Source organism: Chenopodium quinoa, unplaced genomic scaffold (assembly GCF_001683475.1).
Source record: "Chenopodium quinoa cultivar QQ74 unplaced genomic scaffold, ASM168347v1, whole genome shotgun sequence".
Lineage (NCBI taxonomy): Eukaryota > Viridiplantae > Streptophyta > Magnoliopsida > Caryophyllales > Amaranthaceae > Chenopodium > Chenopodium quinoa.
The window spans coordinates 5969406-5987251 of record NW_018744304.1 but is presented as its reverse complement, the minus strand read 5'-3'; the positions used below and the strand labels follow the sequence as shown (position 1 = coordinate 5987251).

General features: G+C 34.6%; 3 protein-coding genes across 3 annotated transcripts; 2 read left to right on the top strand and 1 right to left on the bottom strand.

The window, feature by feature from the left end:
* Positions 1-39: 39 nt before the first annotated feature.
* Positions 40-3421, top strand: LOC110695739 (60S ribosomal protein L6, mitochondrial-like). The gene is made up of 2 exons (XM_021872966.1): positions 40-317; positions 2754-3421. Exon 2 carries the CDS (start codon positions 2759-2761, stop codon positions 3071-3073), a length of 315 nt encoding a protein of 104 aa, XP_021728658.1. The 5' UTR covers positions 40-317; positions 2754-2758; the 3' UTR covers positions 3074-3421.
* Positions 3422-5224: 1803 nt separating this feature from the next.
* Positions 5225-13564, top strand: LOC110695738 (cell division protein FtsZ homolog 2-1, chloroplastic-like). Its single transcript, XM_021872965.1, has 8 exons — positions 5225-5418; positions 5798-6560; positions 7351-7650; positions 9025-9115; positions 10446-10570; positions 11019-11111; positions 12957-13022; positions 13151-13564. Exons 2-8 carry the CDS (start codon positions 5898-5900, stop codon positions 13277-13279), a joined length of 1467 nt encoding a protein of 488 aa, XP_021728657.1. The 5' UTR covers positions 5225-5418; positions 5798-5897; the 3' UTR covers positions 13280-13564.
* A 694-nt stretch (positions 13565-14258) lies between these two features.
* Positions 14259-16340, bottom strand: LOC110695852 (pentatricopeptide repeat-containing protein At2g27610-like). Its single transcript, XM_021873077.1, has one exon. It carries the CDS (start codon positions 16338-16340, stop codon positions 14259-14261), a length of 2082 nt encoding a protein of 693 aa, XP_021728769.1.
* Between the last annotated feature and the right edge of the window lie 1506 nt (positions 16341-17846).

The window sequence follows — 17846 nt, the reverse complement described above, 5'->3', positions numbered from 1 at the left end:
GTAACAGAATAAGGCATATGGTAGTGATTTTTAACAAACTCTGTTTTAGGTGGTAGTAAAATAAAAAAAAAATTTAAACAGATAACAAATGTGAAGCGTGGTGTTTTTAGTGGTAGCAAATGTGAAAATTTCCTTGAAAAGAAGAGGCCTGAAATCCATTTCTAACCCTAATAATACTCTTTATTTCCACTCCGTGACCGTTACTAATTTGATACTACTCCGACGTGTCCGTTAATCTTTCTCCTCCATTGAAGCACATACTCTTCTCCATTGAAGCCGCTTCTGAGCTTTCCCCACTCATCGAAGCAACTTCTGAGGTAAAATTAATAATTTCTTTTTTATATAATTGTAAATCAATTTCACAATCTAGGGTTTATCGTTAAATCTAATCGCCAGTAAATTCAATTTAGGGTCCTTCTAAGATAGATTATTGAAAATTTAGCTATTTTTATTTGGTTATAGTTACTGAACTTGTGTATGATTATAACGATCGATTTTGTTTTTAAAATATTGCTATGTGCAATTTACGCTGATATTCTTAACCGAGAAGAATTTAATGTGATTTTTGGAGCTTAATTTGATAATTAAGTCAAATTTCGTTGTTAATGGACCTTTTGTTAATGTGTTGCAAGCTGTTGTTTATAATCTGTATTGTAGGCCAGAACTATGAATTTCTTAGTAGGAATTTGGAGATTTGATGGGTTTGTTTATGAAGAGCTACTAGTTTTAGAACATGATTCTTTGAATTATATTGCTTGTTCCTCGAAATTGATAGTCACATTGTCCCAATAGCTCCTCATCCTCGCTTTGCTACTCCAATTAAGTGGGATTATGTTTGGGAATCTTACTAAAAAACTAATTCAAATCTAGGGTATGCGACGTTTTATTTGGAAATCGCAATATAATGTACAAGTATACAACTATACATTATTATTCCTAGATGGACCTCCCATTTGTTGCTGATTTTTTAAAACTTGGTAGATCAGCTAAGAACCTCCACAATGATTATTTCGAATCTATTTTCCATGTTTTTATGAAATGTTTACTTCGGTGAGTTCAAAATTAAGTTTGGTAACAGCCTCATTTTTCCATTTGACAATGCTATTTAGAAAGATTTGATTGATTAGGGTTGTGGTGTTGGTTGTACATGTTAGAATGTAATTGATCCAATATATAAGGTAGTGTTAGTTGGGAATATATGGCTTTGTTAGTAACTTATAGAGTAGATTATTGTCTAAGGAGAAGAATATTATCTGCTCAATGCCTTTACTATTACAGTAAATTACATAACTAGACTATTTTCCTGAAAAGGTGAAAACTTTGTTACTATCAAACTTTTTGATAGTTCTAATTCCAATGATAAGTTGTTTGATATAATTCTTCCCAGAAGGGGTTTGTTCTAAAGTTGTTGCGGGATATTATGTTACAGCCACAAAGTCCAAAGGTGGTGGAAAAGTTTAGAAGGGTCATATCTATTGATTTCTAGACAAAATCTATGCCCTAGATGCCCTCTTGTATAGTTTGAAAGCTTTGATCTTTTAAGAGAATGGAAAAAATATTCTAGCAACCTGGTTGATGGGAGTATGAACTTCTCTCTAGTTAACTGGATATGTCTGAGAATAGTGGTGACTGTGTTCAAACGGATATATTAAGTGTATAATAGTATAGATGTGGGGCTTAATTGTTAGTAGAATCATTTGTAGCTATAATGGTTATGTATAGTAGCCCCCTTTTGTTTTTATAGTGTGTGGGTGTGTGAGAGACGGGGATTTGTTGGGGGGGGGGGGTTCCAGGGTTGTAGCAATGACCATCTGATTGGGCAATGGGCATACATATTGTACAACTTGTCATGATGAAAGAGAAACTGTAAGATCATATGGAGTACTAGAAGTGCAATTGTGATGATATTTGTAGCAATGACCATCTGATTGGGCAATGGGCATACATTTTGTAGAATTTGTCATGATGAAAGAGAAATTGTAAGATCATATGGAGTACTAGAAGTGCAATTGTGATGATATTTGTAGCAATGACCATCTGATTGGGCAATGGGCATACATTTTGTAGAACTTGTCATGATGAAAGAGAAACTGTAAGATTATATGAAGTACTAGAAGTGCAATTGTGATCATAAGTAGTTGGATGGATGGTTTGCTCGGCATAGACAAGTCAAAATGTGAAATAGGTTGGGCATGCCAAGTTCAGGTTAGGTGATTTTTGGTTCAAGTCAGTTACGAGGGGGTCTCCCAGGTCCCAAACTTGTGCCAAGGTTTGCTGCTGAAATAAAGAGTGGTAAAATTGTAAAATCTGTATGTTACCTCTTTCATGATCTGTTACCTTTTGCTTCTAATCTTTGAAAAAATATATCTGTTCCGAGTGTTCTAGTTTGATGTTCTTTCTCCGAAACGAACTCTTGTTGAAGATAATGCCTGGTATTGTTGTTTTTCTAATTTTATACTTTAGGTTTTCAAATATGTGAAACGAAAGTTTAATTAAAAGTGAAAAAATAGTAAACTTTTCTCTATTTTTTTGTTAAATAGAAAAGGTCTGTGTTTAGTTTGGGTCAGCTACCGTGCAGAAAATGTCATAATCTTTTTGTTTTTTTTTTTTTTTTTTTCCTTTGGTGGGGGAGGAATCTGATTATCTGACCCATACCTGTGTTCAGCCAATATGCACTGCTTGTGTTTGCTCAGTTTTTGGTGGAGGAGTTCTGTTTTACCTCTAACATATATATAAATCCTGAATTTAATCAGATCCGATGGAAGCAAAGTATTTCCGAATTCTGAGGCTATTAGGAACAGGATACAAAGCCAGAGCTGAAGCAGAAGGTCGCTTGTTGTGCCTTAAACTGGGTTACAGTCATGAAGTTGAGTTGCCAGTTCCACCCACTGTTCGTGTCTTCTGCTTTAAACCTGATGTAATCTGTTGTGCTGGTATTGACAAGGCAAGAACGCATCAGTTTGCTGCTGCTGTTCGTAGTGTCAAACCCCCTGACTCGTACAAAGAAAAAGGTATGCGTTACAAGGACGAAGTCATAAAGTTGAAGCCTGGAAAGAAGGATAGATTGAAGTAAAGAGGTTTGATTTTTGTATTAGCAGTGGCAGAATGTGCATCGGCTCATTGCTAAGTATTAAAGTTTGTAGTTCGAATTTTGTATTCTGTTAAGAGTATAAAACTGTTAATGATTTACAAGCATTTTTCAGGATAGCAAATTATTTATGTTGAATCTCTGTGAGATGAACTTGAATAATGTCCCTTGAATTTCATGTTGCATTTTTACAGCTGATATAAAAAATCCTGTACAAGATAAGAGGCCATACTAAGATGTTGATAGGGACTTGCTCTTAGGTCGTGCTCTATGTTTTGCAGACAGAACTGTTAAATTAATTGGATTGGATAAATCAATATCGGATCTGATGCAGATCAGATACTCGAGTTTTTATAGTTTTATTAGATAGTTTTACATGACGATGAATGTACAGTAATTGTGCATTGTAGTTACAATCCATATGAGAAGCCGTAATCACCTAAGTTTTCTGATGGTGATTTGTAATTTAACAAATAAGCTGAAGTTTTTATCAGTAAATTCAATTTATAAAGAACAGATTGACATCATTATTGAACTGAGAAATAATTTAACATACAAACATTTCCGTAAAGTAATTCTTTGGATATGGATTACAGTCACTAAACAACATGTCAACATGGGTGGTTGAACTATCTAATTCGTATGTTATTGTTATCATATTTTCCTATGTGAAATAAGGACAATGTAATGCCCATTTGGTCATGTTATTGTTATAAACATGATTTTACTTATTTAAATTAAATTATATTTAATATAATTAATATTTTTGATTGAAGAGAACACTGCTTTGGAAATTCAATAAATTCTAACATAACTAGATTAACTACAGAGCACTTGGTACATGATAGTAATATTTGAATTAGACAACTAAATTGAGGTAAATCTTGTGCACCCAAAAAAAAAAAAAATTTAGGTAAATCTTATAATTTTGGTATATTAATCGTACCATGAGATCTAATAATACCAAACAACACTTATTATTGTCCTTGATGACGAGAGTAATTATTGACATAGACTTCCTCCAACTAAATTTGCTCTTCAAAAACTATTTTTTTTTAGATTCAAATTTGATTTTGCTGATGTGGACGTCGCCAAACAAAGCAACAAAAGGCTTTTGAAATTGTAATTGTGCATATGTTATATGAAGTATATTATTATGCAAATAAATAGTGAAATAGTTTTAGTTTCTCTATTTTCTTTTGTTTGTCTGAATTGTCTCAATTAAAATCTTTAGAGATTCTATTGGAAATGAAGTCTACGAGTAATTTTTTAATACATAGTCATTTTGTCTTGATCTTTTAGTTTTCAAATATGCAATTTTTATCAATAGAATTTTTGGTAATTCTTAAAAAGTGATTGTTATTTTGGGTAAAGCAAAAAATAGTAGGAAATGACATAAAATAATTTCTCTTCCTATTTTCTCCACAATTTTCACTCTTTTTTTTTTTTTTTTTTGGTGGTGTTTAGAGAGCCACAAATATGCACTTCTCATTTATTACATATTTTCCTTTTTATAATGATTCGCCTGATGAAAATTAGAAAATTTCACTATTCGTAGTAAATTATTAATATATTCCGTACATCTGAAAAACATATTTTATGTGAAATCTTGTTAGACACTCCACAGTTTTTGATTTTTTTTTAAACCAAACTAATTTTTTTTTTCTATTTATAATTTATTTTATTAATTATACCACTATATTTTATAATAAAATGGTCAAAAGTACATTATATACTACACTACAACATACATAATCAAGAAGATGTTAAGAACTATGAAAAGTTCAAGTACATAATTAGCCAATTAGCATATCACATTCATAATTTATTTTTTGAAAGAAAGAATCACATTCATAATTTAAAAGTCACTCGTGGTGACAAATGCCTTTCTTAATTATTAAATCTTGCCAATAAAACACATCAAAAAAAGAAAAAAAAAATAAGAATTAAAAACTCAATCTCACTCAAGAAAATTAAAGTCCTTTTCTCCTTTGCAATCTTGAATTGTACCCCACATAGGTTGCATTAGATTCAATAGCTTTCAACCATTTTTTGCATTTGTGATAAATGCTTGATTATGATTTTTTTATTTTTTATTTTAAGTTGCATTTTTCTCTCTTTTCATTTTCTTAGTTGTAATTTCTTTGTTAATGCCAAAACCCAAAACACAAAAAAGAACAAAGCAAAGGGGTGGGCACTATGCACTAACAGAGTGTGAGAAAAGAAAGGCTAAAACCTTCACCCAAAAATAGCCTCATTTTTAAACCCCACCTTCCAATTCTTCTGGATTCCTATGCTTTCTTCTTTCAATTGCTCTATGATTATCTAAGGTGCATTTTTCTCTCTCTTTTTTCCAGTTTTCATTTGCTTGTTTCCGCCATTTTCTTTTGAAATTTTGCAGTATTATTTGATGGGGTTTTAGGGTTCTTTCATGTTGAATTTGTGCTCAATTTACTATTTTGCTGAATTATATGGGGTTGCATTTTTCATATTTATTAATGTCTAAGAAATGTGCTTTTAGTTGCATTATATTTATTGTGCTAATGAATCTTTGATAGTGATAATGTGTTTAGTCAAGCTCAAGTCTTTGACTGATTGTGATTCCAACACAATTGTGGGGCTTATATGATTGTTTAAGATGAGGGACTTTTCGATTTGGGTATTTTATTATGAATTTGATTTATGCCCATATTTGATTTGTTGGAGCAGGTGTTGAGATAGGGACTTAAATTTTGCTGTTTGAAAGTATTTGTGTGAGGAATTGGAGTAGAACAGTATTTGGCTAAGTGGGCATTGTTAGGAATTTCATATGGCGAGTTGTGGGTTGAAATCCCTTACGTGTTCCGATGCTGGAAGCTCGAGGGGGGTATTGACTGTACTTGGAAGAAGGTTCCCTATAGAGAATCAATTGGGTAGAATTACTTCGGTGAAGTTTTTTGATGAAAGGAATGTTTCAGGGGTTAACGGGCACAAAATGGCGGTGTCATGTTCGTCTAAGTTCAAGTGCTCGTCGAATTCACATAGTGTTAGTAGATCTAATAACAATGACCCATTTCTCAATCTTCACCCTGAAGTTTCGTTGCTTCGAGGGGGTGATGTGAGCAGCATGACGAACAGTTCAAAGAATGAAGGTCCAAGTGGAAGCGTGACAGATAGCTTAAGAGAGCCTTCCAGGGCTGATAATTTTAATGAAGCTACTATCAAAGTTATTGGTGTAGGTGGTGGTGGTTCGAATGCTGTCAATCGGATGATAGAGAGTGCCATGAAAGGTGTTGAGTTTTGGATTGTCAACACTGATATTCAAGCCATGAGAATGTCTCCTGTTTTCCCGGAGAACCGCTTGCAAATTGGTCAAGAACTCACACGAGGTTTAGGAGCTGGTGGGAACCCAGAAATAGGATCAAATGCAGCTAAAGAAAGCAGAGAAGCTATAGAAGAGGCCCTTCATGGCTCAGACATGGTCTTTGTGACGGTGTGTTTTGCACTCCATTAATCTTTCAGAACTTCATTGTTTCAAAGAAAAGTAAATAGTTATTTTTAAGTCCTTGGCCGTTTATAATTTCTACAATAGGTGTAGTCGTTCACCAGCAATTAAAATGGTCCATATGATAGGTTATTATTTATTTATGTTTTTATCATAGAATATAATTTTACATAATTATATGTCCAGTGCTTAACACTTGCGTTTTATTCTATATGAATGAATAGAATATATAAACTCTAGAAATTTCATTTCAGTCCCCTATTGTTTGAGCCTGAAGATTGTATGTTAATGAGAATTGTTTTTTTTCTAAAATGTTGCACAGAAACTATTCCGTTGTTTCTAGAGTGCTTATAATACTTTGTATCTTATGACTTATTTCGTCTCTTAAAGAAACTGTGTTCACACAAAATGTGCCATGTGTTGGGAAGACTATGTATATGGCCTTTACTCTCTTTGTATCTTGATTTGCTTCTTTTATAATGAGATAAATCATATCATTTGCCTATACACAAACACCCTACTCAAAACAGGAAAAATGAAATTTACCATCATTTTTATATTCTTGCTGTAAGTTGTCTCCTCTTCCTCCTGAATTCTCTTTGAAAAAGCTCTTTATGCTTCTGGATGTCTGTTTTCCTGTGTCTAAAGGAGCTTCATCATTTTATTGAGAATTGGTTGATGATGATAAACATGAGTGTAAATGCTCACTAAAACAAAGTTGGTTGAATTTTGGATCTGTCTTTGATTGGCATTTTCACTGGAATATATTTTTTTGCAGGCTGGAATGGGTGGTGGCACTGGGACTGGTGCAGCACCTATAATTGCAGGGATTGCAAAGTCTATGGGTATCTTGACTGTTGGCATTGTGACAACCCCCTTTGCTTTTGAGGGTAGGAGGAGGGCAGTTCAAGCCCAAGAGGGAACTGCAGCTTTGAGAGAAAATGTTGACACTCTCATTGTCATTCCAAATGACAAATTATTGGCTGCAGTTTCCCCAAATACACCTGTTACCGAAGCATTTAACCTAGCTGATGATATTCTACGGCAGGGTGTTCGTGGTATCTCAGATATAATCACGGTATGTGCTAAGGCTTCTTATATCTTTACCTTCTGTATGGTGAATGAAGAAGTCCTCAACATTCAAGCACTGTGCAATCTTTTTTGTATGTAGGTCCTCTGCCCTTGTTTATATAAAATTTGAGTTAAACATAATTAAAGTATAGAACTGACGTAAAAGACCTTAGCTTTTAGTTAGGGAATCAATAACTGTGGCTGTTAAGAAATAAAGTACCGAGATATACTAACAGAAACAAGTAAGTTAGCTTAGGGCCTGTTCTCTTACGTTGAAATTCAATTCAATTCAGTTCAGCTCAGCTCCTAATTTCCTTCTCTTATAAAATATTCATTTCATTTCATTTCAGTATTCAGTTCAATTCAGCTCAGTTCAGCTCAGCTGAGTTCAGTCAATGAGAACAGGCCCTTAGTATTAATCTAAGCTTGTTACACTACATCCTATGAGAACTTATTAGTTTGAGATTATATAATGGAACCCTAAGTTTAATGTCAAATTTTCTTTTTTCTATCTGGTTAGCTGTTACATGTGTGGCTTGTAACTTGGGGCCATTGTGTCTAATGTGCTGTTAGATTATATTTTTAGCTATTGCAAACCCATAATTTAGTTGCATTTATGGGTGGTTTTTTTTTTTTTTTTTTTTTTTTTTTTTTTTTTTTTTTTTTTTTTTTTTTTTAGTTTAAACATAGGAATCCTCAATTCAAAATATCGGCTTAAATTTTTAGAATCTCTCAATTTTTATTAAACAAAAAGAAAATGTTACAAAGTTTAGCTTCAAGAGTATCAAGACTATAGTTGCTGAATATATTTAGAAAATGAGAAGCAATTGAACTGCAGTCTCAAAGTTGAAATTTAATGTTTGTCAATTCACAACTTAATTGATTACACCCTTCAGAAGCTGCTTTCTTGATTTCGGGCGTTATGACAAATGTTTTTTCCGTAGAAACATTCTAGTGGGCTGTATTATGTATTACAAGTATTTTTCTATGTCAAGGATGCCATGGTAAAATATTAGTTAACCAATAGAACATTAGAATTACATCAAGGAATTATTTTATCTGGGATATATAGTATTAGTTTTGGGCCATTTGCCACTCATTTGAACTATATAACTCGACAAAATCTTGTTGAATGGCTATTCTTTCAAAAGGTTGCTTAAAGGTCATGTGTCCTTGCTATAACATATCATGGTATGTGCTGTGAGCCAGTGAAGCTGGGATCATTTGCACAATGTGAGCTATGATGATTTATGGTGAGTGTTGTGTGTTTTTGTTGTGCTTGTTGGCTATTTTATTACTTGTAGATTGACCCTCCTAAATTTTTTGACCTGAAGTATATTTTTGTTTAAGTTGCTGATGTGTAATATTAAATTGTTCACAGATACCCGGTCTTGTGAACGTAGACTTTGCAGATGTGCGGGCTATTATGGCAGATGCTGGCTCTTCCTTGATGGGGATAGGAACTGCTACTGGTAAATTTTGTTTTTTTTTTCCCCATTTTTCTAATGTAGCAAAATGAAAATAGAATGTGTTGAAGTGGACGTGAGCCCATTTCATGAAGTCTATAATGCGGCTATGATCCAGAAATTCATGAATTTTTTTTATTATGTACTTATTAGTTATTACAACCTTCATTACTCCAAAGTTTTTACAGAAAAGGCAAACAAAAACATATCTAACGACTACCTAGCATGCTAGACTCACCTTTGCTTATGTACCATCTCTTTGAGTTTCTTAACTGCCGAGCAGCAAGTAAATCCAAAAACTGATGACCTTCCTTTTTTTTTTTGGAGATAATTTTTGTCCAGTGTTCTCCACTCATGATGACCATTATTTTATAAAATATCACTTGAAACTGTCTTTTAGAATATATGTGAAGTTCTCTGAGATGATTGATTTCTAAGAATGAAGAAAGTTTAGGTTCAATTCTTTTTTTTTGGCCTAAGGAGATGTGACGGAGGGCAGGGGAAAGGTTTCACGTATGAGCTGCTTTTGGCTGAAACGGTGAAACCTACCAACCCAATGAGCATCATCTCTACCCCTCTCTCCCAATTGAGATTCTAACCTTGCAGCACAACCTAAATTTGAAGGAGTGGGACCTTATAACTTATGTATAGATGATGTTTTGAAAGGTGTTTGCCTGTCATGAACTCATGAAAAAGGTCTTTTCTGAATAAGAATAAGCCTTTTGATGATGTTTTCTAATTATTATTACTATGGCATTTGGCTAGGGGGTAAGAAACCATTAGTTTATCTTTATTCTTGTTTGCTTGATTTTCTGGGGTTTAGTGTTGAAGCCGATAATTAGCAAGGAAGATATGCCAATTTTAATTTCTTGAAATGATTCTCTTTAGGTTTAACCATGATACTGCAAACAGATTTTACAATATGCTGATTAGACAAGCATATGCGGGCTGAAGTGGCCCCTTGGTTCTCCACTTATAACTTGCAAAGTAAATACACGTTTTTACTAGTTTCCAATATCTAATGGAAGGAAGTACTTGGGTAGCCAACCCTTTGATTGATTGATTCTATGAAATAGTTTTGAGTTTTGAAGCTCCCCTTTCTGTGTGGTATGCAAAATTGTTTTGATGTTGAGCTTTGGGTCATGGTTTTTCTATGTCTAATCTTGAATACCTAGGACTTAGAGTGTACATGCTTGGTTTGTTGTTTTCATGCTTGCTTTTAATTACCTTTGCTTAAATTCAACTGCCTACCTTAAGTGTACTAATATATCAATGGAAGCCTGTCTCAGCACTTAGCAGCTACATTTTTTTCAATATGTTGTGTATTTTTGTGCAGGTAAGACCCGAGCAAGAGATGCTGCCCTTAATGCCATCCAGTCACCTTTACTAGATATTGGTATAGAAAGAGCCACTGGCATTGTGTGGAATATTACTGGTGGAAGTGATTTAACTTTGTTTGAGGTACCTGCATTCTGTCAATTAGATTCTACAATTTGTGTAATTTTGTTGTTTGATGCTTCACTTCCTTATGAAAGGTCTACCTAATTGATTTTCAATTGCATGTTTAAGTATCGTTCACCTTTTTTAGCCACAATAGTGGGTTCAGTAAATCATTTGTCACATGACTAGGATTCTTATTTTAGACCTGTAGAACAGAAGTTATTGAAATAAAAAAAATGGTGTTATAACTTGATTTTTTTTTTTTCTTCTTATTTTAGAATTGCAGAACAGATGTTATATGTCTGTCTCTCTAACAACATAGAAAATCATGTGTAGTAAGCATTTAATTATGTATGGCAGATGGACATTTTGTTCTGTAGAAAAAAAAAGTTAAGCCCTGATGCTCTTTTTATACAACTCAACTTAATGCCTTTTTGTTGTGATGGATCTTAAAATTGTAACTTGACAGGTGAATGCTGCAGCAGAAGTTATTTATGATCTTGTAGATCCAACAGCCAACCTGATATTTGGAGCAGTGATAGATCCATCACTTAGTGGTCAGGTGAGTAAGCAATGAAAAATGCATTATATGGACAAATATATCGTCTCCCTCAGAATCTTACATTAACTTGTATCTTCTCTATGTGAGTTTTGTTGGAACATATCAATTTGGTTGCTACTATGTCATGCATCAGAGAGAATGAGGTGCTACTAATGACAATACTCTTGACTTCTTAAGCTTTGATGTGTAGTATTTTTAGGGTTCTAGATATAGTTAGAACTAAGAATTGCGTCTTTGAATTACCAGTCGTATGCTAGCAAGCTGTTCTCACAAAGCTTGATCTTCTTTGGTAAACTAAAATCCTCAAAGAGAGTCATTAATTGCCTAATTCCTTTCTAGTGACTCATATTGCTTCACAATCATATTATACTTACAGCATGATATGATTTTAATAATGTTCTAGCTCTACCCTGTAACTGGAAATTGTGCATGATTTTGTTAAAAGAAATTCTCATTGGTAATCCTGTACTTTGACTTTTATCAATGGTAGCCATTTTTATTTTTGGGTTATTAATGGTATCCCAAACTACTACGGTACTACACGTCATCAAACATGACATTAATGATGACTTGTTAAAACTAACCTTATTTAACAGATTTTAACCATGGTTATCTCATTTGTCTAATACCCTTCGCCATCTTCACACTATCCAATCCCCACCTCCACTACCATTTCTTCTCTCTCCTTCACCGAACTCTCTTGTCTCTCTCTCTCTCTTCTTTCGAAAGTCTTAACTCAAATCGAAAATCTAGCTCAAACCCAATTAATTGTTCTAGAATCTACACATACCCATCTATTTTTCAAAGAGGTTTTTACTATTTAATATTTTGGGATTAAGGAAATCTTTGGTTTTTTTTTTTATTTTTGGATTTTTCAGAGTATCCATTAAACCATTTTCTTCATTCTTTCTTCCTCTCTTTGTTTTTTGGTCTGATAGAGGATATACTCCTTTCCTTTACGCTGCACATCATGTTCTTCTAAAATTCCCGCTACACAACCTTATCATCATCATTAATCATACTACTAGGATTAATGAATACTCTTTACCTCTTCAAGATATTCGACACCTGATAAAATTTTGCGGAGGAAGTGGTGGCTGCGAGGAGGTGAAGTGGCAGTCAAGGCTTAGTAGTGGAGGTTTGAATGGGGATGGGGAGGGAAGAAAGAAGAATGGATTTGTTGGCTGATTTTGTGGGTTTGATTTTTTTTTTTTCTTTCTTAAATCCCTTCTGTTAGCTGAAAATGTAAACCTTAGTTTTCAATAAAAGTTAGATATAACAGAATTTCTAACAAAAATCATTGATGCCACGTTTGATAAGTTGTAAAAAAAATTATGGCTACCATTGATAATCAAAAAAAGTTTTTGCTACCAACGATAAAAGTCAAAAGTAGAAGGCTACCATAATTTCTTTTTTTTTTTTTTAAATTAAAGTGCATTAGCATAAACTTAGCAATGATAGAGGCTTTAGCTATGCTAGGGAATGGGTAACTCCTATATCTGCCACTTCTCTTATCTATTATCAAGAAGGCTGATCTATCTAAGTCTCAATAAAAATTGCATATATTGCCTTCCTCATTAAGGTTGATAAAGTGTCAGCCATTCACCAGACATTTATGTATTCGTTATTCATTATACCCAAATGTGAAAAACATTCACATGGACCTTAGACATGAGCTTTAAATTAACCTTGAGCTTGATCGTATTTTAGAATGTCACCCAGTCCTCCTAGAACGTTTGGCTCTGATATACAGATATTTGCCTCAAATACAACCAAATTCTACCTTTGTCTTGTCTGGTTATTGATCACCTTTTTTTGAAAAAGAAATCCTTCCTTCCATTTCAGGTAGCCATTACTTTAATAGCAACAGGGTTTAAACGTCAAGAAGAAGGTGAAAGCAGGCCCCTCCAGGTATTTTTTTTTATTCCTCAATCCCTCCTTCCTCAAGTAAAAAGGAAAAAAAAAGGAACACTGACGTTGATACTTAGACTGAATCTCAAACTTGTTCCTGATTATTTTACTTTACTTTGAGGATGCAGGTAAGTCAGCAAACACAGGGAGATGGTGGCCCTGGAATTAACCGACGGCCATCTTTCAGTGAAGCTAGCTCAGTGGAAATCCCTGAATTTCTGAGGAAAAAAGGGCGTTCACGTTATCCTAGAGCATAATTCAGTTGTTTCCAGCAAGTTTAATCTGTGATCCCTGAGAAGCATTGCTATTTAACCTGGATATATAGTTTCTCTTTGTAGGTAGAAGTTTATGCCTTTTAATTTGCTGCTCTCTAGCGCGTACATAACAGTCATTTCCTTGTTTGAAATATAGGTTTTTGAAATAAAAAGTAGCTCTTAAGTTATTCTGTATACCTTGAAAAAGTTAACTACGTTGTGTTTTATGTGATGAATACAAAGAATTCTTAAGATTATATTGTATCCATAATTGTTTTGCTGTGCTTTTGTTTGATGTAGATACTAAGTGTCTGATTGAAGTTTTGTACAACTGGTTTTACTGTTTATGCCTTTATTATATACCCTGTTATAGTTTTTGCTGTGCTTTGCAGCTCAACATGTCGCGATGAATGTCTAATCCTTCAAGTCATAGAAATAAGTAAAAAATAACTCAATTTCCCTCCATTAGTCTATTATGTCCATCAAGACTTGTCAATTGATTAACCCATCAACTTGCAATATCATACAAATTGGTTTGGTTTGGCTTGTACTTGAGTGATGACTGATTAGTCAATTGGATCAGTTTGGGTAAAATCTAGGAACATTGTCACTTGTCATCTAACTTATTATAATCGACTAATCGATGATAGTGATATGGATTTTAAATTAGTTCGATTCATGTCATGTAACCTTGAAGACAACACGATATAAGTCAGACTGCGAATTGGGTATCAGGCACAAGTGTTTGTGAAATCTAGTAAAACTAGAGATGCTCTCGAAAAGGAAATTTTCAGACTCGTGTAAAATGCAAGACGCGATTTAGTTATTTGATTGGGAAGCAACACAACATGGAGTAATATACCCCAAAACACCAAGTATTCTAACAGATTATTTGTCCAGTAACATCATTCACTGTTTGCCTTCTCTAAGGCCATTTTCTGGCTCAACAGCGACGAAATCATGAAATAAACCTCCTGGAGCACTACCAGAAATTTCCACAGGAACAAGATCCATTAGAAAAATGATGGAACCTGTTACTATCCCTCACTATTATACGTCTTCTAGTTACTCTTGCTATCAACTTGAATGCAGTATGACAGTCCAGGCATATCCTCAGATTCTTTTTTATGATGATAGGCTTCCAAGACGGCATAGTCATTAGTGCAAATGCAACAGCTAGCTTCTCGCTATGATTTTTAAGTATCTTTTCCTTTGTGTCGTCATCTATATCAATATCAACGACTTCTGTTTGGGGTTTATATCCAACTTTCTTTATCTCTTCTATGAGACTATCGAGCTTATTGTAGATCTCTCTTTGTTGAGGATGAGACCATTCATGTGCGCCAAAAACATGGGTTTTGTTCCCAACATCGATCCAGCTATAGCCAGGCACTTTTCTTATGTTTCCATCTTTTATCATTTTCCTCAAATTTCTTACATCTTCCCATTGTCTTTCTTTTGCATAAACGCTAGAGAGAAGAATGTGTGTGCTGCTATTCTCAGGCTCCAGCCTCATTAGCTTCTCTGCTGCGATTTTAGCCCGTGCTTTATCACCTTGAATCCTGCAAGCCCCAAGATAAGAAGACCAACCAAAAGCATTTGGCTCGAAAGGCATTTGACTAATGAAGTCATCGGCTTCTTTGAGCTTTCCTGCTCGGCTAAGTAGATCAATAATACATGAATAGTGCTCTGCTGTAGGTGTCACCCCGTAGTCCCTCTCCATGGCTTTAAAGTAGCCCAATCCTTTATCAACCAACCCAGAATGGCTGCAACCTGTCAAGAGGATCATAAAGGTTATAGCATTTGGCTTCATACCTCTACGGACCATTCTTTTAAAAGCTTTATTGACTTTTCTCCCGAAGCCATGTTGAGAAAAACCACCCAACAATGAATTCCATGCAAATTCAGTTGGGTTTTTGATACAGTTGAACAATCGTTCTGAATGCTCAACCAATCCACACTTCCCGTACATAAAAACTAGCGTAGATGAGACATATGGGTCTGCTGCAAAATTCATTTTAATTGCTAGAGCATGAAGCATTGATCCTTGCTCAAGCGCAGCTTGGTTAGCACAAGCTTTAACCAAGCTGGAGAACGTAAACTCATTAGGCTTCAAGCCTTGCCTCCTAAACTCTACAAACACCTCAAGCGCTTCCTCTACTTGACCAGCTTCCACATACCCATCAATCAAAGAGGTACATGACACAATATCTACACGCCAAGAGTTGTACTTAAACACTTTCAGCGCACTTTCCATTTCACCCACTTTCGAGTACATATCCACTAGGGCATTGCCTATGGCAGTATCCCTCTCAAAGTCCGATTTCACAACCATCGAATGAACCAATCTCCCAAATGTAAAGGCCTTCATTGCCCCACAAGCACTTAAAGCACACGAAATTGTATAACTATCAATCACCATTGCCTCAAACAACATTGTCTTAAAACCCAACAAAGCCTCCTTAAAATCACCATTCTTGGCATACCCGTGTATCATCGAGGTCCACGAGACTTCATCCTTACAAGGCATCTCCTCAAAGACCTTACACCCATCACGAATCACCCCACACTTGGAATACATATCAGCAAGATTACTACCCACAAAAAGTTCATGGCTAAACCCACATTTTACACTGAGACAATGTATTTGCCTCCCAAAACCGACATCCTTAAGCAACGTTGTAGCCTGTACAGCACTCGAAAACGTGAACTCATTCGGACTTTCCCCGGCAATTCTCATCTGGGAAAACGCTTGTAATGCTTGTGTGCATAGAGTGTTCTGTGAAAGAGCACTGATCAACGCAGTCCATGACACCAAGTTTCTCTTGGGCATTTTGTCGAACACTTTCTGTGCATATTCGAGGTGCCCACATTTCGTGTACAGAATGAGGAGATAATTGTTGACATACTTGCATACTCTGTAAACAGAACGGATGATTTGGGCATGAAGGTGTTTTCCTGCATTAAGATTCTTGGATTTTGTGTAAATTTGTATAACAGTTGCTAAGGTTTTGGGATCATGAAGTATTGAAGAACTCAGTTTCCACTGCTTTTGATTATTCATAAGAGAATAAGTAAAAAACGGGAGGTTAATTCTGTTTGTATAATTCAGATTTCAGGGTAACAAAATGAAAAAATTGCAATAAACCACCTTTTATAACACCTCTTTTTGTGAAAAAAACACCTAAGAGCAACTCTAGTGGTTGGGAAAAGGGACTAGCTTACAAATATTAAAAAGCTTAAGCTAGTAGCTACACCATTGTTTCACATCTTGTTGATTAGCTTTGGCAAGCAAATTAGCTTTGTAGAGCTAATTAGCTTGGCAAATATTTATTAGATTAAAATTATTATTAATTTAAAAATAAATTAATTTACAATTAGCTTAACCATTGGAGCAACACATAGCTTGAATTGTTGTAGCTTAAGAAGATGATTTGGCATGCTAAGCTATTAAATAAATTAGCCAACCATTGTAGTTGCTCTAATAAAATTTTTGGAAATTCCCATTGGTACACACCAGGTATTGACTTTACCTAGTGGCACCACATTTTTTTTTGACTTCTTGCTAATATACCCAAGGTTTTGACTTTATAATTAACATGATTAGTCTGTTAATCAGACGTTAATAACCTAGTAAATTTAGGTTAATAGCTGAGTTAGGTTACTAAAGTAGGAAAAGACTAATTTGCCCCCTTTTAAATCCTTCCCTCCATCATCCATAATTAAGCCCCTTCCCCTTTCATTTATGTCGATTGGACTTAAACCAAAATTTAGTTTCAAATTTCATCTCTCTCCTCTGCTCTCTGGTGAATTCACGAAGCAATCCTAGGGTTTGCAAGGGAAATTCGCTAATTTCGTTGGTCTACAAAGCCATTAGAGGGAAATCTTCCATAATTTAGGTACTTTAGCACTACTACTGTTCATTTATGCCTGATTTGGTGCATTTGTTTGATGTTCTATTTTTCTATGAGATTTTAGGTTTAATTCATTATTTAAATGTTATATATTGTGCGATTTTAGGGTTCTTTCATGTATATTAGGTGCGTGATTATGTTTGTTCAATTATTTGTTTAGAGTCTGGAATTAAATTGGATGAAATGCCATGATCATGTTTCATTGACCGTTGGATATCTGAATTGGAATTTATTTGCATGTTGTAAGTGTGTACATTGTTTTCAATATTTTGCAGAATGGGTGATGTGGTGGTAAGGTTTCATTACTTTGATAAACATGTTGATATTGGTGTTGACTTAGATAGATGTAATTTGATGGATTTGGTTATGGAATTTGAAGACACTGCTGCATTAGACACTGAGTTCCCTTTAATCAACCCTTCCTTTGGATATGGTTACAATGAAAAGAATCACCCTTTACTAGATGATGCTGATTTTTTTAAGTTGATTCATACCCTAGGTGAGTGTGAGATGTATCACATTTGGGTTGGGTTTGCCAAGAAACCAAGTGCCTTGAATAGAATGATCAATAGGTTAAGGAACAAATCTAAATCTGCACAACCAATTGCTGCACCTTCCCAAACTGTACCACCCCATACCGATGAACCTTCCCAAAC